At 43.7% G+C, this 14,183-nt stretch overlaps 1 protein-coding gene across 1 annotated transcript; it reads left to right on the top strand.

Annotated features, from left to right (window-relative positions):
• On the top strand, positions 1–8,959 carry HRG (histidine rich glycoprotein). The gene is given in 9 exon segments (XM_030864540.2): positions 1–160; positions 163–192; positions 2,068–2,156; positions 2,158–2,184; positions 2,948–3,038; positions 4,410–4,576; positions 5,575–5,655; positions 7,519–7,620; positions 8,768–8,959. Coding segments are annotated over 9 exon segments (939 nt in total).
• Positions 8,960–14,183: the final 5,224 nt, after the last annotated feature.

Raw genomic sequence — 14,183 nt, 5'->3', positions numbered from 1 at the left:
ATGAAGTTACTCACTGCAGCACTGTTTTTCATCCTTTTGATCCCACTGCAGCATTCCTGTGCTGTGAGTCCCACAGGCTGTGATGCTGCGGAGCCCGTGGCTGGGAAAGCTCTAGACCTGATCAATAAAGGACGGTGGGATGGCTACCTTTTCCAGTTGCTTGGGTCGCTGATGTCCACTTGGACAAAATGCTGTGGCGCTGCCCATGGCAGAGCTGAGTGGGGAGATGATGTACCAGGGGTAACTGAGACTCTAGCCCCTAAGCCTGCTGCTTTGCACAGTGGATTGGCTTTGGGCAGGGTTTTCTGTTTCATCTGTGGGCTGCTGTGACTGTTCTTTTTTCCTTCAGATGAATGTTTGTTACTAGTATGTCCTTAACTATGAAACAGCCTGTAAGTACTTGTAAACACTTATGCAGAGCCCAGTCAAAGGCTCAGTACTGTAAGAGAAAGATTAGAATAAACTGTGGGACTTGCTCTCAAAGAAATAATAATCAGCTCACATGCACACATATGTGAACTGCATAAGATGGGGTATATTCAAGTGACCAAGTGAGTGGTATAGATGCAGGAGTGATCTCATAAAAGGACTATTTCGATGGGATGGGAGAAGGCTTCCTTTGCGTCCTGAAGGGTGAGGAGGATTTGAATAGGACGGTGGCTTGTGTAATGGCCTTCCAGGAGAATGCCAGCCATACCACCTCTATGTGGGTAGGGAATCAGGAAGGAAGGTGTTAGGGAGAAGCGGAGCAAAAGCAGAGGGGTTCCAGCAGTTCTCTGTGGGCTTTGGAGCAGCCATCACCTTGGAAGAGAGACCGTAGGCTTGAAGAAAGCAAGCCTACTGTTTTCATTTAGGTTATATGTTTATTCGGAGTGCATTTGAGGGCTTGATAGAGATTACGGAGGCAGTCCTGCTTCTCCAGCACCACCCCAGAAATAACCTACCCTTTGGTGGAACCACTGAAATCAGGGAGGCGAGACCATGGGGCACCAAAGAGGACAAGCAGAGATATTTATACTTGTTACAGTGTTAGAAACCAAGGCCCTAAAGGTTACAGAGAACGAGAGTGGAGGGATTTAGGATTCCACTAGCAATCTGATGACCAGTCGCCCCCTTCCAGGCTCTCTGCCACATGTGTAGGACACAGGATGAATCATAGGACACAGGATGAATCAGCACAGTGCGACCTCTGAGTGGCAGTGGGGAAGGGGTGGGGGTGGGGGGCGGATCTCCCTGTACCTGGGAAGATAGGGGCCGGAGCAGGGACACAACTAGGAGCTGGTTCAGGAATGACGACATGAGGAGCAGCCCCAGGCAGTGGGAATTAGGGCAATGAGTGTAAAGAAAAGACATGAGATGTTTCAAAGAAAGACCATTCAAGCCTTGAGGACAGGACATTCTTTAAGACAAAGACTAAGGCAATAAATGATTAATGGTGCCACTGACCAGACAAAAGAAGTTGAGAGAGGGAGCTGGTTTGTAAGAGAAGAGACTGAATTTAGCTTTGGGCAAGTTGAAATCAAGACAAGAAATCTGAGACTTCCCTGGCGGTCCAGTGGTTAAGACTCTGTGCTTCCACTGCAGGGGGCACAGGTTTGATTCCCTGGTCAGGGAACTAGGATCCTGCAAGCCACGCAGTGCAGCCAAAAGGGAAAAAAGTCAATCTATATTTTCAAAAAAAGACAAGAAATCCAAGTTCAGGAATAGAGCTGGATGAGAGGACACGACTGCATATACAGATTGGAGGCCGTGATGTGACTGTCAGCACTTATATTCTAGGCTTGTACCTTCAACACCTCCATCCAAACCAACACTGCTTTTTAGTGATTGCTTTTGAAAGTTCAAGGGCAGAAGCAACATTGTGACCAGTTAAAAAGAGCATTCAGAAGTAACTCTCTGAAGCGTTTTATTAAATAAATAGATCAAATGACGCAAAGGTAGGACATCTGCAATGACTTGGAGAAGAGCAGGAATTCTATTTAGGAAATAAAAAGATTGGGGTTTTTTTGAAGAAAACTCTGGGCTCCCACATGCTACCCACCCACTGCTTTCTTGGTATTCCCCAGGGATCCACAGCTGTCTAGTATTTAGTCTTGGATGTGAAAGAATCTGACTGTTCAGTCCTATCCAGGAAACACTGGGCTGACGGTGAGCCAAGCTGTTTCTATTCGTCCATCTGAAATCGTAAGTAAACACGGTTCCATTCCTCTCCTCTTAGCGTTCTTGACTTCTGTCTATTGTGCTTGCCCAGGGTGGCTGCATACCTGGGCTAACACTGTAAAAGAGTAAGAGCAGCTTCTGCCTCTTGGCTCATGAAGACTGTGTTGACCTTGAGTAATATTTTCTTGAGAGCTACACCCTGGAACCCAGTTCAAGAAAAGTCAGTGGGGCTTGTGGTCCCATGTGATAGCATGACCAGCTGTAAGGCCTTGAGCAAATCACCTAACGTCTAAGAACCTATGAACTTGTAACCGTGTCCTATGAATACTGGTCCCACTAACAGAAATGGCCAAAGGGATTAGTTGCAGTCACCATGAGGAATAGGGTCTTGTTCTGCACGTTGCACGCAGGTACTCAGAGCCCAGGCTCCCTGCCACAGGAGGAGGACACAAAGATGAAAGAGCACAGATATAAGATTTCAACTCCAGAAAATAAGATGTTTACATGCCCAGGGGTTTTAGCATTTTTTTCCCTTGCAAATATTTAGGGTATGGCCATGATCTGTTTCAACAGTTTCTCCGTGGTTCTCATGAGGGTTTTGGATGCTTATAGCATCCAGATCACAGAAATATGCTAAGAAAATACAGGTTTTTGAGAGAGGGTTTGGTGAGAGAAAGCACAGACAAATTTCAAATGGTTAGTAGGAGTATGTTGCCTCACTTTTTTGTTCCCTCGTGTCAACCTGAGGAAAGCAGTAGGCAATAATATAAACCCCTCTTTCTTGCAGGTGATTGGACAATGTAAGGTAATAGCTATAACACTTTTGGATGGGTCTCAGAATCTTAGAGTGAATGACTTTAACTGCACCACAAGTTCTGGTATGATCATCTGTTAAAATGCTAATTAATTCTAATTAATACAAAATTCAATCTTACAGTGGTATCATCATATAAGACTATGAAGTACATATCAGAAATGGTTCCTGCCCTTGTGGACGTATTATTACTTGCTCTCCTGAGAAGAGAAGAGAGAGGGGTTTTCCTATTACTGGCACACCTTCTTTTAAATAAATTCAACATATAAAAATAGAAATTTACAAGAGGCTGTATGGAATCATCATAGAGAACATAAGCTCTGGGGTCAGATTTGTTTGAGTTTAAATCCCAGCCTTATCACTTACCAGTTGTGTGGTCTTGAGGGCAAGTTACTTAACCACTTCAAGCTTTCCTCCTTTGTAAAATGAGGATAACAATAATATTATCCCTTTGGTTCCTTCTCAGAATTAAATAAAATTGTCTGTGTAGTACACTTTGCAAAGTACTTAGCACTCGAGTATTGCCATCAACATCTGAAAGTTATGTATGTTCACAAAGCAGTCATACAAAGGATATATTATCTCCTTTAATCTCACAACAAGACTATGAAGTAAAGATTATGATCCTTTCTATTTTAGAGATAAAATAACTGAGCCTCAAAGAGATTCAATGACCTGCCCGGGGAACACAGCCAAAGTGTGGCAAAGTCAGGACCCTTTACCACCGGTGTTGACTCTAAATTCCATGCTCTTTTAATTCACTTTTTCAAAAAGAATTATCACAGAACTTCTTTTAAAATAATTAATCTTAACATGTTTCAACACATAAAAATTCAACAGTCAAGCAACTCCCTCAGGAGGTTGCCTTAAAGAAAGATTGAGCTGTACCTTCTCCTCTCTCTGTTAACGATGCCTCTCTCTCGTTGGCAGCGACAGGAAGAGGTCATTAAAATCTTAGCGTTCTAGGGCTTCGCTGGTGGCGCAGTGGTTGAGAGTCCGCCTGCCTATGCAGGGAACACGGGTTCGTGCCCTGGTCCGGGAAGATCCCACATGCCGCGGAGCGGCTGGGCCCGTGAGCCATGGCCGCTGAGCCTGTGCGTCCGGAGCCTGTGCTCCGCAACGGGAGAGGCCACAACAGTGAGAGGCCCGCGTACCGCAAAATATATATATTAGCGTTTTATGAGTGATGGGGGTGGGGGCATCGTGAATAAGGGTCACAACAGAGACTTGAGCATCGGAAGGATCTGGGTTTAAGAGACGTGGCTGCTGATTGGCTGATTTGATCTTAGACAAGTTACTTAGCCTCCCCAACCCTCAATTTGTCCATCTATAAATTGGAAGCTATTGTTATTCTTGCTGCCATGCTTATATGTGTTAAGTCCTAGCATTGACATTGTAACCCAGTAACCACAAAGCTGCCAACTGCTTTCTCTAGTCTCTTCGGCACTGGTCAATACTAAAGACAGCCCAGTACTCTCAAATTTCTTTGCGGATACAGAGCTCTACAGAAAACAAGCTGACAAAGCCCTGGAGAAGTACAAAAAGGAGAATGGTGACTTTGCTTCTTTCAGAGTGGACAAAGTGAAGAGGGTTGCAAGAGTTGTGAATCACCACTAACGTTTAGCTAGAGTTTGAGGGCCCAGGCTCCACCCTGGCAGGTGCAAACTCAGCAGCACTGTTCCTCTCCGCTGGCCTCACTCGGCCAGCTGCCTTTTACCTTGAGACTTCTGTTGCAGCCTCAGCAGAGAGGCAGCAGATACCATAGAACTGCCCTCCTTCAGTTCTTTAGTCTTTGGAGTTGGGGTGTGTGTATCTGAATATCTAACAGAGAAAAGGGAAAACCCAAACAAGGAAGAGGGAAAGACAGAAGAAAGAGCATAATAAGATGATGCGAGTCATTAAAATCATCAGGTCCTAACCTCCTTCTATTACAATGGAAGACTGAGGCTCAGAGCGCCTATCTCACCACACCCAGTGGTGTGGCTCGAGTGGGGCAGTTCTGCCTCCCAGTCCAGGGACCTAAGTGCTTCCCACCCAGAGGGGTCTTGTCGAGCAGCTAGTTGATGTCTGTTGTGCATTTTGAAAATGCGAAGTTAAATAGAGTACGGGGCATCCAAGCAATGGAATGAATACAACGTAATTACTAAAAACAACGTTTTGGATGGATATGCCCTGGAAAGTGTTTCAAGATACATTGCTAATGGAAAAAACAGGTTACAGAACAATACTTAGAATATGATCCTATTTATGTTAAATAATTAGATATATGTGTACATGTGCAACATATTTAGGAAAAGGCTTGAAGGAAAAACTCATCAAGTGGATGATAATGGTACCTCTGGGAAAGGGAGGCTGGGGTGCAGGAAGGGTGATTTTTCACACTGTGCTCGATTACGTCTGTGTTAGTTGAACGTTTCAATGAAATAGTATTCACCTTATCACTTATGTGATAAATATTTTACAGGCAGAGACCATCAGAAAAATGGCACATATTGGGGCTTTTGAATCCTCATAGTGCTATATTGAATATTGGATCGTAGGTATCCACTGCCTTTTTTACTTTTTACGTCCCGAAACTGCTTGGATTCAACTTGTTCTAGAGAGGAGGGGAAAGAACCAATTACTACCTGGACTTCTCTATGAGGAACTGCTCCAGTCACCACTTTCCCAGGCACTCTCATGTGAGTATAATGAGCCTCTGTGAAATACTAGGTGACATTTAGAGACCACTTACTATGGGCCAGGCAACTTTCTAAGTGCTTTACGTATGTGACCTTATTAACCCACCACCACCCTATGAAAGAGGTACTATTTTTATTCCCGATTTACAGATGGGGAAACTGAGGCACAGAGAAGTTAAGTGAATCATGAGAGTATCATGTATATTATAGAATTATATGCTATATACCTCAACACCAGGTTCTTTACCCATTAGGATTAAAGACTTAGCTAAAACTAATAACTTGCTTGTATTAAGAACTGACACCCAAGGGTGCTTTCACTCACTTCACCTCGTTTACTCCACTCAGTGACCCCGTTTGACAAACGAGGAGGTAACTGAGGCTCAACAGAGGGAGGTGTGTTAGTTTCTGCTTTATAACAAAGTGAATCCGTTATACATATACATATCTTCCCATATCTCTTCCCTCTTGCGTCTCCCTCCCTGCCTGATGTTCACAACTGAGCTGAGGTTAGAATCCTGTCCTCCAGTTGCTCAATCGATGGGATTGCTCCCCTAGTCACTTATACTTTGATACTCAGGTACCTGCAGGAAGATCTCCTTAATAACACTCAGCATCTGTATGGTGACTTACAGTTTACAAAGCACCCATGTTATTGCCTCGTTGGAGCCCTGTGACAAGCCCTCTGAGGAGAAGCAAGTGTTTGCCTCCATTTCCCTGGAACAAGATGGTCTAGAAGTTTAAACACTTGCCTAAGGGCACTTAGCTAGAAAGTGTTAGGACACAGGATGTTAATGGTGGCCTTTTGATTTCAAGTCCAGGAATTTTCTGAGGTTTAATAACACATTCTCCAGGACGGAAAGAAAGGAGGCATTCATTCGTTCCTTCTCTCACTGTTCAACTTTTCAACCTCAAGCAGTTCTAGAATCCTGCTTAATAGCTACCAGGAAAGACACCCCACCTCCTCCATTTCCATCCCCAACAAACCCCTATCTTGGTGTAGGTAATGCAAACCCAGTAGAGAAACATGGCAGCTGGAGAAGAGGAGCTCAGTGCTAAGTGTTTTCCAGCATATTATCTCATTTAATTAAGCCTTCCCACAACGTGTGGTTAGTTAGCATTGTGCTCACTTTACAAAGACAAATCCAGAAATTTTATGTAACTTGCTTAAACTCACAACCAGTAAATGGCAAAGCCACGATTAACATAGGTCTGTTTGACTCCAAAACTGTACTCAGATCCTCAATGCTTAACAGTCTCTTCTAAAAAAAGTTTTCTTCTTGTCCTAGTCTAACATTGACAGCTTGGTATTGGGGCCTCTGGGGCATAGCGGTGCCAACCAGTTGTAGCCTCGGTACCTAGGGTAGGGCCAGCAGACAGTCACTTTGACAGGGTCTGTGCAAACCCACTTTTATACTGGCTCCCTTCTTCCCAACATTTCCTTCCAAGGGCCCGGTTTAGGTTGTGCAAATCCCTCTTCTGCACCACTCTTCACTCTCTCTAGACACAGACAACTCAGGTCTTCATGCAGAAGATTGGGCTAAAGGCAAGGTATCAATGATGCAGAGTTCCTCCTACAGCCCATGGGGAAGCCCAGCGCGGGGGACCACTCATGGAAGGGAACCACTGCAACTTGGAATGAAACCCTTCAGAACGTACACTTTCCCCAAAGTGTTGACTAGGAAAAATGGTTAAATAGCTGATGGAGATATTTGATAATATTACCCTGATTTTTCGAAAGCCTGTTTTCCTTTCTCAAATGTCTGGAAGTTCACAACAAGAGCTGGGCACCTTCATACCACCTGCACACACACACTCAAATACACATACACAGACACTAACAGGTTTATCTCTTCTTTATAGATCTTTGGATTCTGCAGAGCAAATTTGTCCTGTGATGTAGAAGACTCTGACTTGGAAACCCCAAAAGACATTGTCATAAACTGTGAAGTTTTCAATCTTAAGGTGGGTTGCTTAAGTAGCCTTTGTCATGAGCAGTGCCAAACTAAGTGATATTTTCACACATATAGTGTATTTTGTTCTTATGGCTGTTGGTGTGTATTGTGTGTGTGAGAGAGAGAGAGAGACAGAGACAGAGACAGAGACAGAGAGAATAGGGAGAGGGAGAGAGAGAGATGATGGATGAGAGATGGGGGGGAGGAGAAGTACAGAGAAAATAGGCCCCTGGGAAAGTACAATTGTTGATATGACACAAAAAGTATGAATTTTTCCCCAAGAATTGAGGGTAAGATTTGCCAGAAAAGTAAAATCATGATCAATTCAATCAACCTCTAATGAATTTGAAAGTGGCCCTTGTAGTCAGGATTCCAGTGCTGACACTTAATAATTCCTAGCTTTTATTATTAGGCATAGAACCTAAGAAGAATGAATTAGCCTAAAATTTACTATATAAAGGTATATGAAATAAGATTCAAAACAATATTTTACATATGTCCCAGAAAGTTTTGTTCTATACCAAGATATTCTTCACAGTATTTTTTACATCAGCAAAAAAAACACACAAAAACCAAAAAAAAAACCCTGAGTATAATCCAAATGTCCATGTACCAACCCTCACCCCCAAAATGGAGGGGGCAGGCTTGTCACCATGAACATGGCTCCACAAGTGCAAAGAGGTAAGTGCTCGTCCTTTAGGAGTAGGAGATGTTTGTACCATAAAGCCTCAACTCTTGAGAATATAAATTACAAAGCACTAGTTTCCCAAAGGTTGATCTATAGATGAGTATCATTTTATAATATAATTTCACCAGATTATGTTGAAATGAGAAGAATAGTAATAAGGAAAGTTTTCATAATACAACATTTATTCCATCAAAAGGAGTATCCTTTACTCTGAGATTAACTTTCTGACTCGTGTTATCAAAGTATTATTCCTATTGTGAAATAATAATGGTGGTAGATGATAGTTTTGTTCATATTTTAAATGCCAAGTTGGCTAGATAAGAATTCGAGGAACCATTTTTTTGGGTCTCCTATTTTTAAAATTAGTTGTGAAATCCAAAAGTCTGGAAACCATTGGTGTAAATTAAATTAAACATCTAACTTCTTTTGTGTTACAGGATGATATTCACTCTTCTGTGTCCTTCACCAGGAACATACAAACATCAGTGGTGTGAAGCATCGTTTGGGCCATGCCCTCCACCCTGGTGAGCATTCTCCTGCTGGCAGGACTCCATTTAAGCCCAATGGATCTAGAGATCACCATAATCCCCACGAGTCACATAACTTTAGATGCCCACCTCCTCTAGAAGACAAAAATTACTCAGACAGTCCACCATTTTGAGTAGGAGTTCCTCTACCATTGCCCCGTCCAGGGTCAAGATGCCATCACCCTCATTTTGACACCAGTGGGACCCATGGGCCCCCTCATGATCATAGTTCAGGTGAGTGCTATCCACACACACATCGTCCTCACAGTCACCATCCCCATGGCCATGATTTCTACGACCATGGACCCTGTGACCCACCACCCCATAGCCAAGGTCCCCAAGACCACCATCGCCGAGGCCATGGCCCACCACCTAGGCATTCAGAAGAAAGAGGTCCAGGTAAAGGACCTTCCATTGGAGACAAATTGAATATGTTCACTGACTCCCTCCACTAAAGAAAGGTGAAGTTCTCCCTCTTCCCGAAGCCAATTTTCCCAGCTTCTCATTGCCAAACCACAATAATCCCCTACAGCCAGAGATTCAGGCCTTCCCCCAAGCAGCCTCTGAATCATGTCCAGGAGAATTCAAGAATGAGTTTCTACAAATCTCAAAGTTTTTTTGCATATACAGTTCTAAAATAAAATCTGATTTCCAAACTTCCCTGGTGGCACAGTGGTTAAGAATCTACCTGCCAATGCAGGGGACACGGGTTCGATCCCTGGTCCGGGAAGATCCCACATGCCATGGAGCAACTAAGCCTGTGTACCACAACTACTTAGCGCGCAGGCCACAACTACTGAAGCCCATGTGCCTAGAGGCCGTGCTCCACAACAAGAGAAGCCACCACAATGAGAAGCCCCTGCTTGCCTCAACTAGAGAAAGCACGCACGCAGCAACGAAGACCCGACGCAGCCAAAAATAAATTTTTAAAAAAGTAATAATAAAAAAATAAGTAAAATCTGATTTCCTTGATGGGAAAAATGAATCATGTCCTAGATTAGAAACACAAATAAAATGTGACCAGTAATAAATGCAAAATGACAAGTTATTTTAACCTTATATTCATACTCAGCATTGGGAAAAATGTGAGTGGGGGTGGAAATGGCATGAGAAGAGGGAGACAACTGGAAAGGAGAGGAAAGATCTCAGCACTACAGATTAGAAGTTAAGTCCATCACTGCCTATTACATCACTTGAGGCAAATCTCTGATCCTCAGAATTTCTTTCTGCCTGAACTTAACTCCTTTAATTCTAGCGTCTTTTCTCTACTAGTACTTATGCTGAGGTTGGGCCTGCCAAGAAGCAATGTATTCTCACTTAAAGGATTATTCTTATAAAAGGGACCCAAATTCTCTTCCACTTGTTTTTTCCAGCCCATTTGTTTTTTGGAACAAATTAATTTCGATTTCAGGTTGATGTCCTAACTGAGCTAACGGGAAATTTAACCTCAGTCCTTCTTGGAGTTCCTGCTACTTCCCACACGAAGTGGTGCCGAGTTTTACTCTCGTAGTGCCAAGGTGTTTGGGTGGTGGGCATGAGAAGGAGGTCTGATTCTTTTTTTTTTTTTTTTTTTTGCCGTACGCGGGCCTCTCACTGTTGTGGCCTCTCCCGTTGCGGAGCACAGGCTCCGGACGCGCAGGCTCAGCGGCCGTGGCTCACGGGCCCAGCCGCTCCGCGGCATGTGGGATCTTCCCGGACCGGGGCACGAACCCGTGTCCCCTGCATCGGCAGGCGGACTCTCAACCACTGCGCCACCAGGGAAGCCCAGAGGTCTGATTCTTCATCACTAATCCACCAGGTCCCCCGGCTGAGGGATGCTTACTACCCTGTTCACATCTCTCTTTAGGTCTCGTTTATCTGCTTCTTCTGTACCAAACTGGGATATAGGAGTCTCTGTAAGATGCTAATGGACATGACTGCCAAGAGACACCATATGGCTGGTTTCTCCCTCAGATCTTGCTGCCTCCAAGCTACAGCCCCAGAAAGCAGGACAGAGGTGTCCTCTGCTTCACAAGTCCTCTGTTCTTCTCTTCTCTTCTCCCCAGGCTAGGGACACTCTAGTCTCAGATAACTTCTCTTTATTCGTTTTTGCTCAAAAGACTCCTTTCTCACACTTGGATCCTCTTTCTTTCTCCTTCTTCCCAAATCAAGTCTCAAGCATAGACACAGGCTACTAAGACTTTAGATTCTCTCTACCTGACTTAGTGAAGCAGTTTCAGGTGTGTGGTGTTGGCAGAAGGTAGATTCTAACAGCAGGGCTGCGGGTGGGGTAGGAAAAAAAGCTAAGGGTGAAAGCAACTAAGCTCTTAGACTGGGAAGAAGGAGAAGTGCGCAAAGATGGAGAAGCTGAAGCTGGGAGAGTGAGGGGATGGCTGAAGGTGCACGGTCCGCGAGTTGGAAAGGAATACACGGCTGATCACGGTGGTGTTTCAAGTGAAAACTCAAAAACAGTGTTTTCGAACCTAAGTTTGTGTGCCTGACACACTGTGAAGCCAAAAAAAAAATGTCAGAGTTTGGATCAGAGAAAGGTTTATTAGTGGAGGAGGCGCCAGCGTGGAAGATGGGACTTTTCTCAAATTTATCTTCCTGGCTGGCCGGGGTACAAGGTTCTGAAAGGCAAAAAAGTAAAGGGGAGGGGATCTTTGTGATTTTCGCTTCCTGATAAGACCTCAGTTGCAGACATCCTGGCGCCATCTTGTGACTCGATGTGTTCTTGGTGATTGTGATTGATCTATGTGTTCCTGCAAAGCAAGTTAGTCAATGGTGGTCTTGTGATCCCTTAACTTCTTTCTAGGAGAGAGCAACAGCGATGGTGGAGGCATTTTATTATTTCTTAGAGCCTTCGTGATGGTTCAGGAGTTTCGATTCTTAATTGACCCTCCCAGGGTCATCAATTTTAAGCCCGCTTGGAGCCAGCTGGTTTAAGCCACAGGACAGTTTGGGGTCATAAATCAAGGCATTAGTTTAAACTAACAGTCATGGATAAGATTATGTTGGACTTGATTTTTCTTCCTCTGCATTCCCTCACTTCCCTAGTTAGTAACTGTTCGAATCTGTCTTTGGAACTCAGGGAAGGTCTAGGAGACTAAAACCTTTTTACAAACAAGAGGCAGGCAGAGGACATGCAGTGGGGGTCTGGTCCTGGGAAGGCCCCAAAGGGTCCTGTTCAGTTACAACTGGACTTGGCACTGTATACAGGTGTATAACTGATAGGAAAGAGTGACTTTGAAGGACACTGATCTGAGCTCTAATCCAAGTCCCACAGTTTACTAATTATAACAAACATTAAAGAAGCATTCGTATACTTTTTAGCTGTCATATGACAACAACAACAAAAATCTAGAAATGGAGCAATCAGTGGTATATTGTCTAAACCTCTAGAACAATGTAAGTCCCTAAAGTAAGTAGGAATCCTTTCTTACCCCATTATTCACCTGTAGCAACTATTTGCATATTATGAATGCATTTAATTAAATGAATTGAGAGCATTCAATCCTATGTTTTCCAGGAAGTAGTTTTAATAACTCAAGCAATATTTGTGAAAGGACTTAATAAAAATTATAAAACACTGCTCAAATGCTTCTGTGGGTTATTAAGCTATGTGTTTTTTTGGTCTTCCTGGATTTCACCTTTTTCCACTCCCTGTGTCCATGCCTTCATGGAGGAATGTGATTCTGCAGGGCTGGCGTTCGGCAGGTGCCACCCTAGTTGTCTATGGCTGGTGACTCTTCTGACTGGTTGTTGTATCTGGTCTGATTGGTCAGTGCTTTCGTCATATTAGTTATTGAATACTTAGAGTATCAACACTGTGGCTCCAGGAAATGAAGTCTAGCTGTATTCCAAGGAAGAAAGAAAAATGGGTTGCCACCATTACTATTTTTTAGAGAAGAAAGATGAGGCCCAAAGACGTTTAATTCCTTTCTTAGGATCTTACAGTCAGTAAATTGTGGGTCTGGGATTACAACCCAGATCAGCCTCCTCCAAAGTCACATTCTTTGCTACTTATTATATTTCCTGTATACGCTGCCAAGTCCTGTGTTTTTAAATTTTTTGTCAGTTTTATTGAGGAATAATTGACATACATCACTGTGTAAGTTTGTGTTCTGCATGATGCTTTGATATACATAAATGTGAAATGATGATCACAGTAGGTTTAGTTAACATCCATCATCTCATATAGATACAATTAAAAAAAAAAGAAAAAAATTCTTCTTGCGACGAGAACCCTTAGGATCTACTCTTAATGACTTTCCTATATATCACACAGGAGTGTCAGCTATATAGTCACCATGATGTGCATTATAGCCCTAGTGCTTATTTATCTCATAACTGAACGTTTGTGTCTGTTGAGCACCTTCCTCCAAGTCCGATTTTTGAGTCTTCACTTGAAACATCACCACGATCAGCCTCGTATTCCTTTCCGAGTCCTCCTGGACCGTGCACCTTCAGCCACTCACTCTCCCAGCTTCAGCTCACTCTCCCAGCTTCAGCATCTCCATCTTTGCACATCTCTCCTTCTTCCCAGCCTAAGAACTTACCTAAGTCTCTTTCACCTCTAGCTTTTTTTTTTCCTACACCACCCCCGACCCCGCCTCAATACACACACATACTGGAATCTACCTTCTGCTATCACCATGCACCTGAAACCACTTCAGTAAATCAGGGATTCTTAACCATCCCACTCTAGATGTGTTTATAATTTATAAGAACTAATTACCAGGCCCTGTACATATCTTAATTCATTCACTCCTCAAAAAAAAAAAAAACATGAAGATACTATTCTACATTTAACAGAGGAGGAAACTGAAGCTCAGAAAGGTTATATGACCCTGGCTTGCTCAGAAACACAGAGCAATTAAGGAGCAGAGCTAGATTGGAATCAAGGTTGGATTACTGTCAAGTGAAATGTTCCTGCCACTCCACTACAAGGCCGCCATTCAGCCCACATTGACCCTCTTTTCCAAGGGCTCTCAGGAAGACGGAATTGCCAAGCTAGAGACCCTATCAACAACAGAGAAGTCAAACACCTTTTTTGTGAGGAAGGGGATAAGACTTGAGGGCAAACTTCTGCTAGGGGCTAGCCCTTGTCTTAGACCACCTCTCCCCGAATAGCCCATCTTTCTCAGACAGGTGGCGGAGGCTTGGTAGTGAAAGACACCAAGCCAGAAGCACGGCCTGGGGATGCAGGGCTTCACCCAACCCATCTCTTCTTATGCTTCTCCCCTCTCTCCTCCACCCTGGGGAGCATTTTCCTTTCTAGAACTAATGCAAGTGAGTGGAGAGAGGCTGGCTTGAACACAGACCAGAAAGGATGTCCATATTTTATTTTTAGTTGCACCAATATTCTGGTGTAGGACC

The sequence above is a fragment of the Globicephala melas genome, chromosome 4, assembly GCF_963455315.2.
Source record: "Globicephala melas chromosome 4, mGloMel1.2, whole genome shotgun sequence".
In the NCBI taxonomy this organism is placed as follows: domain Eukaryota; kingdom Metazoa; phylum Chordata; class Mammalia; order Artiodactyla; family Delphinidae; genus Globicephala; species Globicephala melas.
Note: the sequence above shows the minus strand (reverse complement) of the source record. Positions and strands in the feature narration are given on the sequence as shown.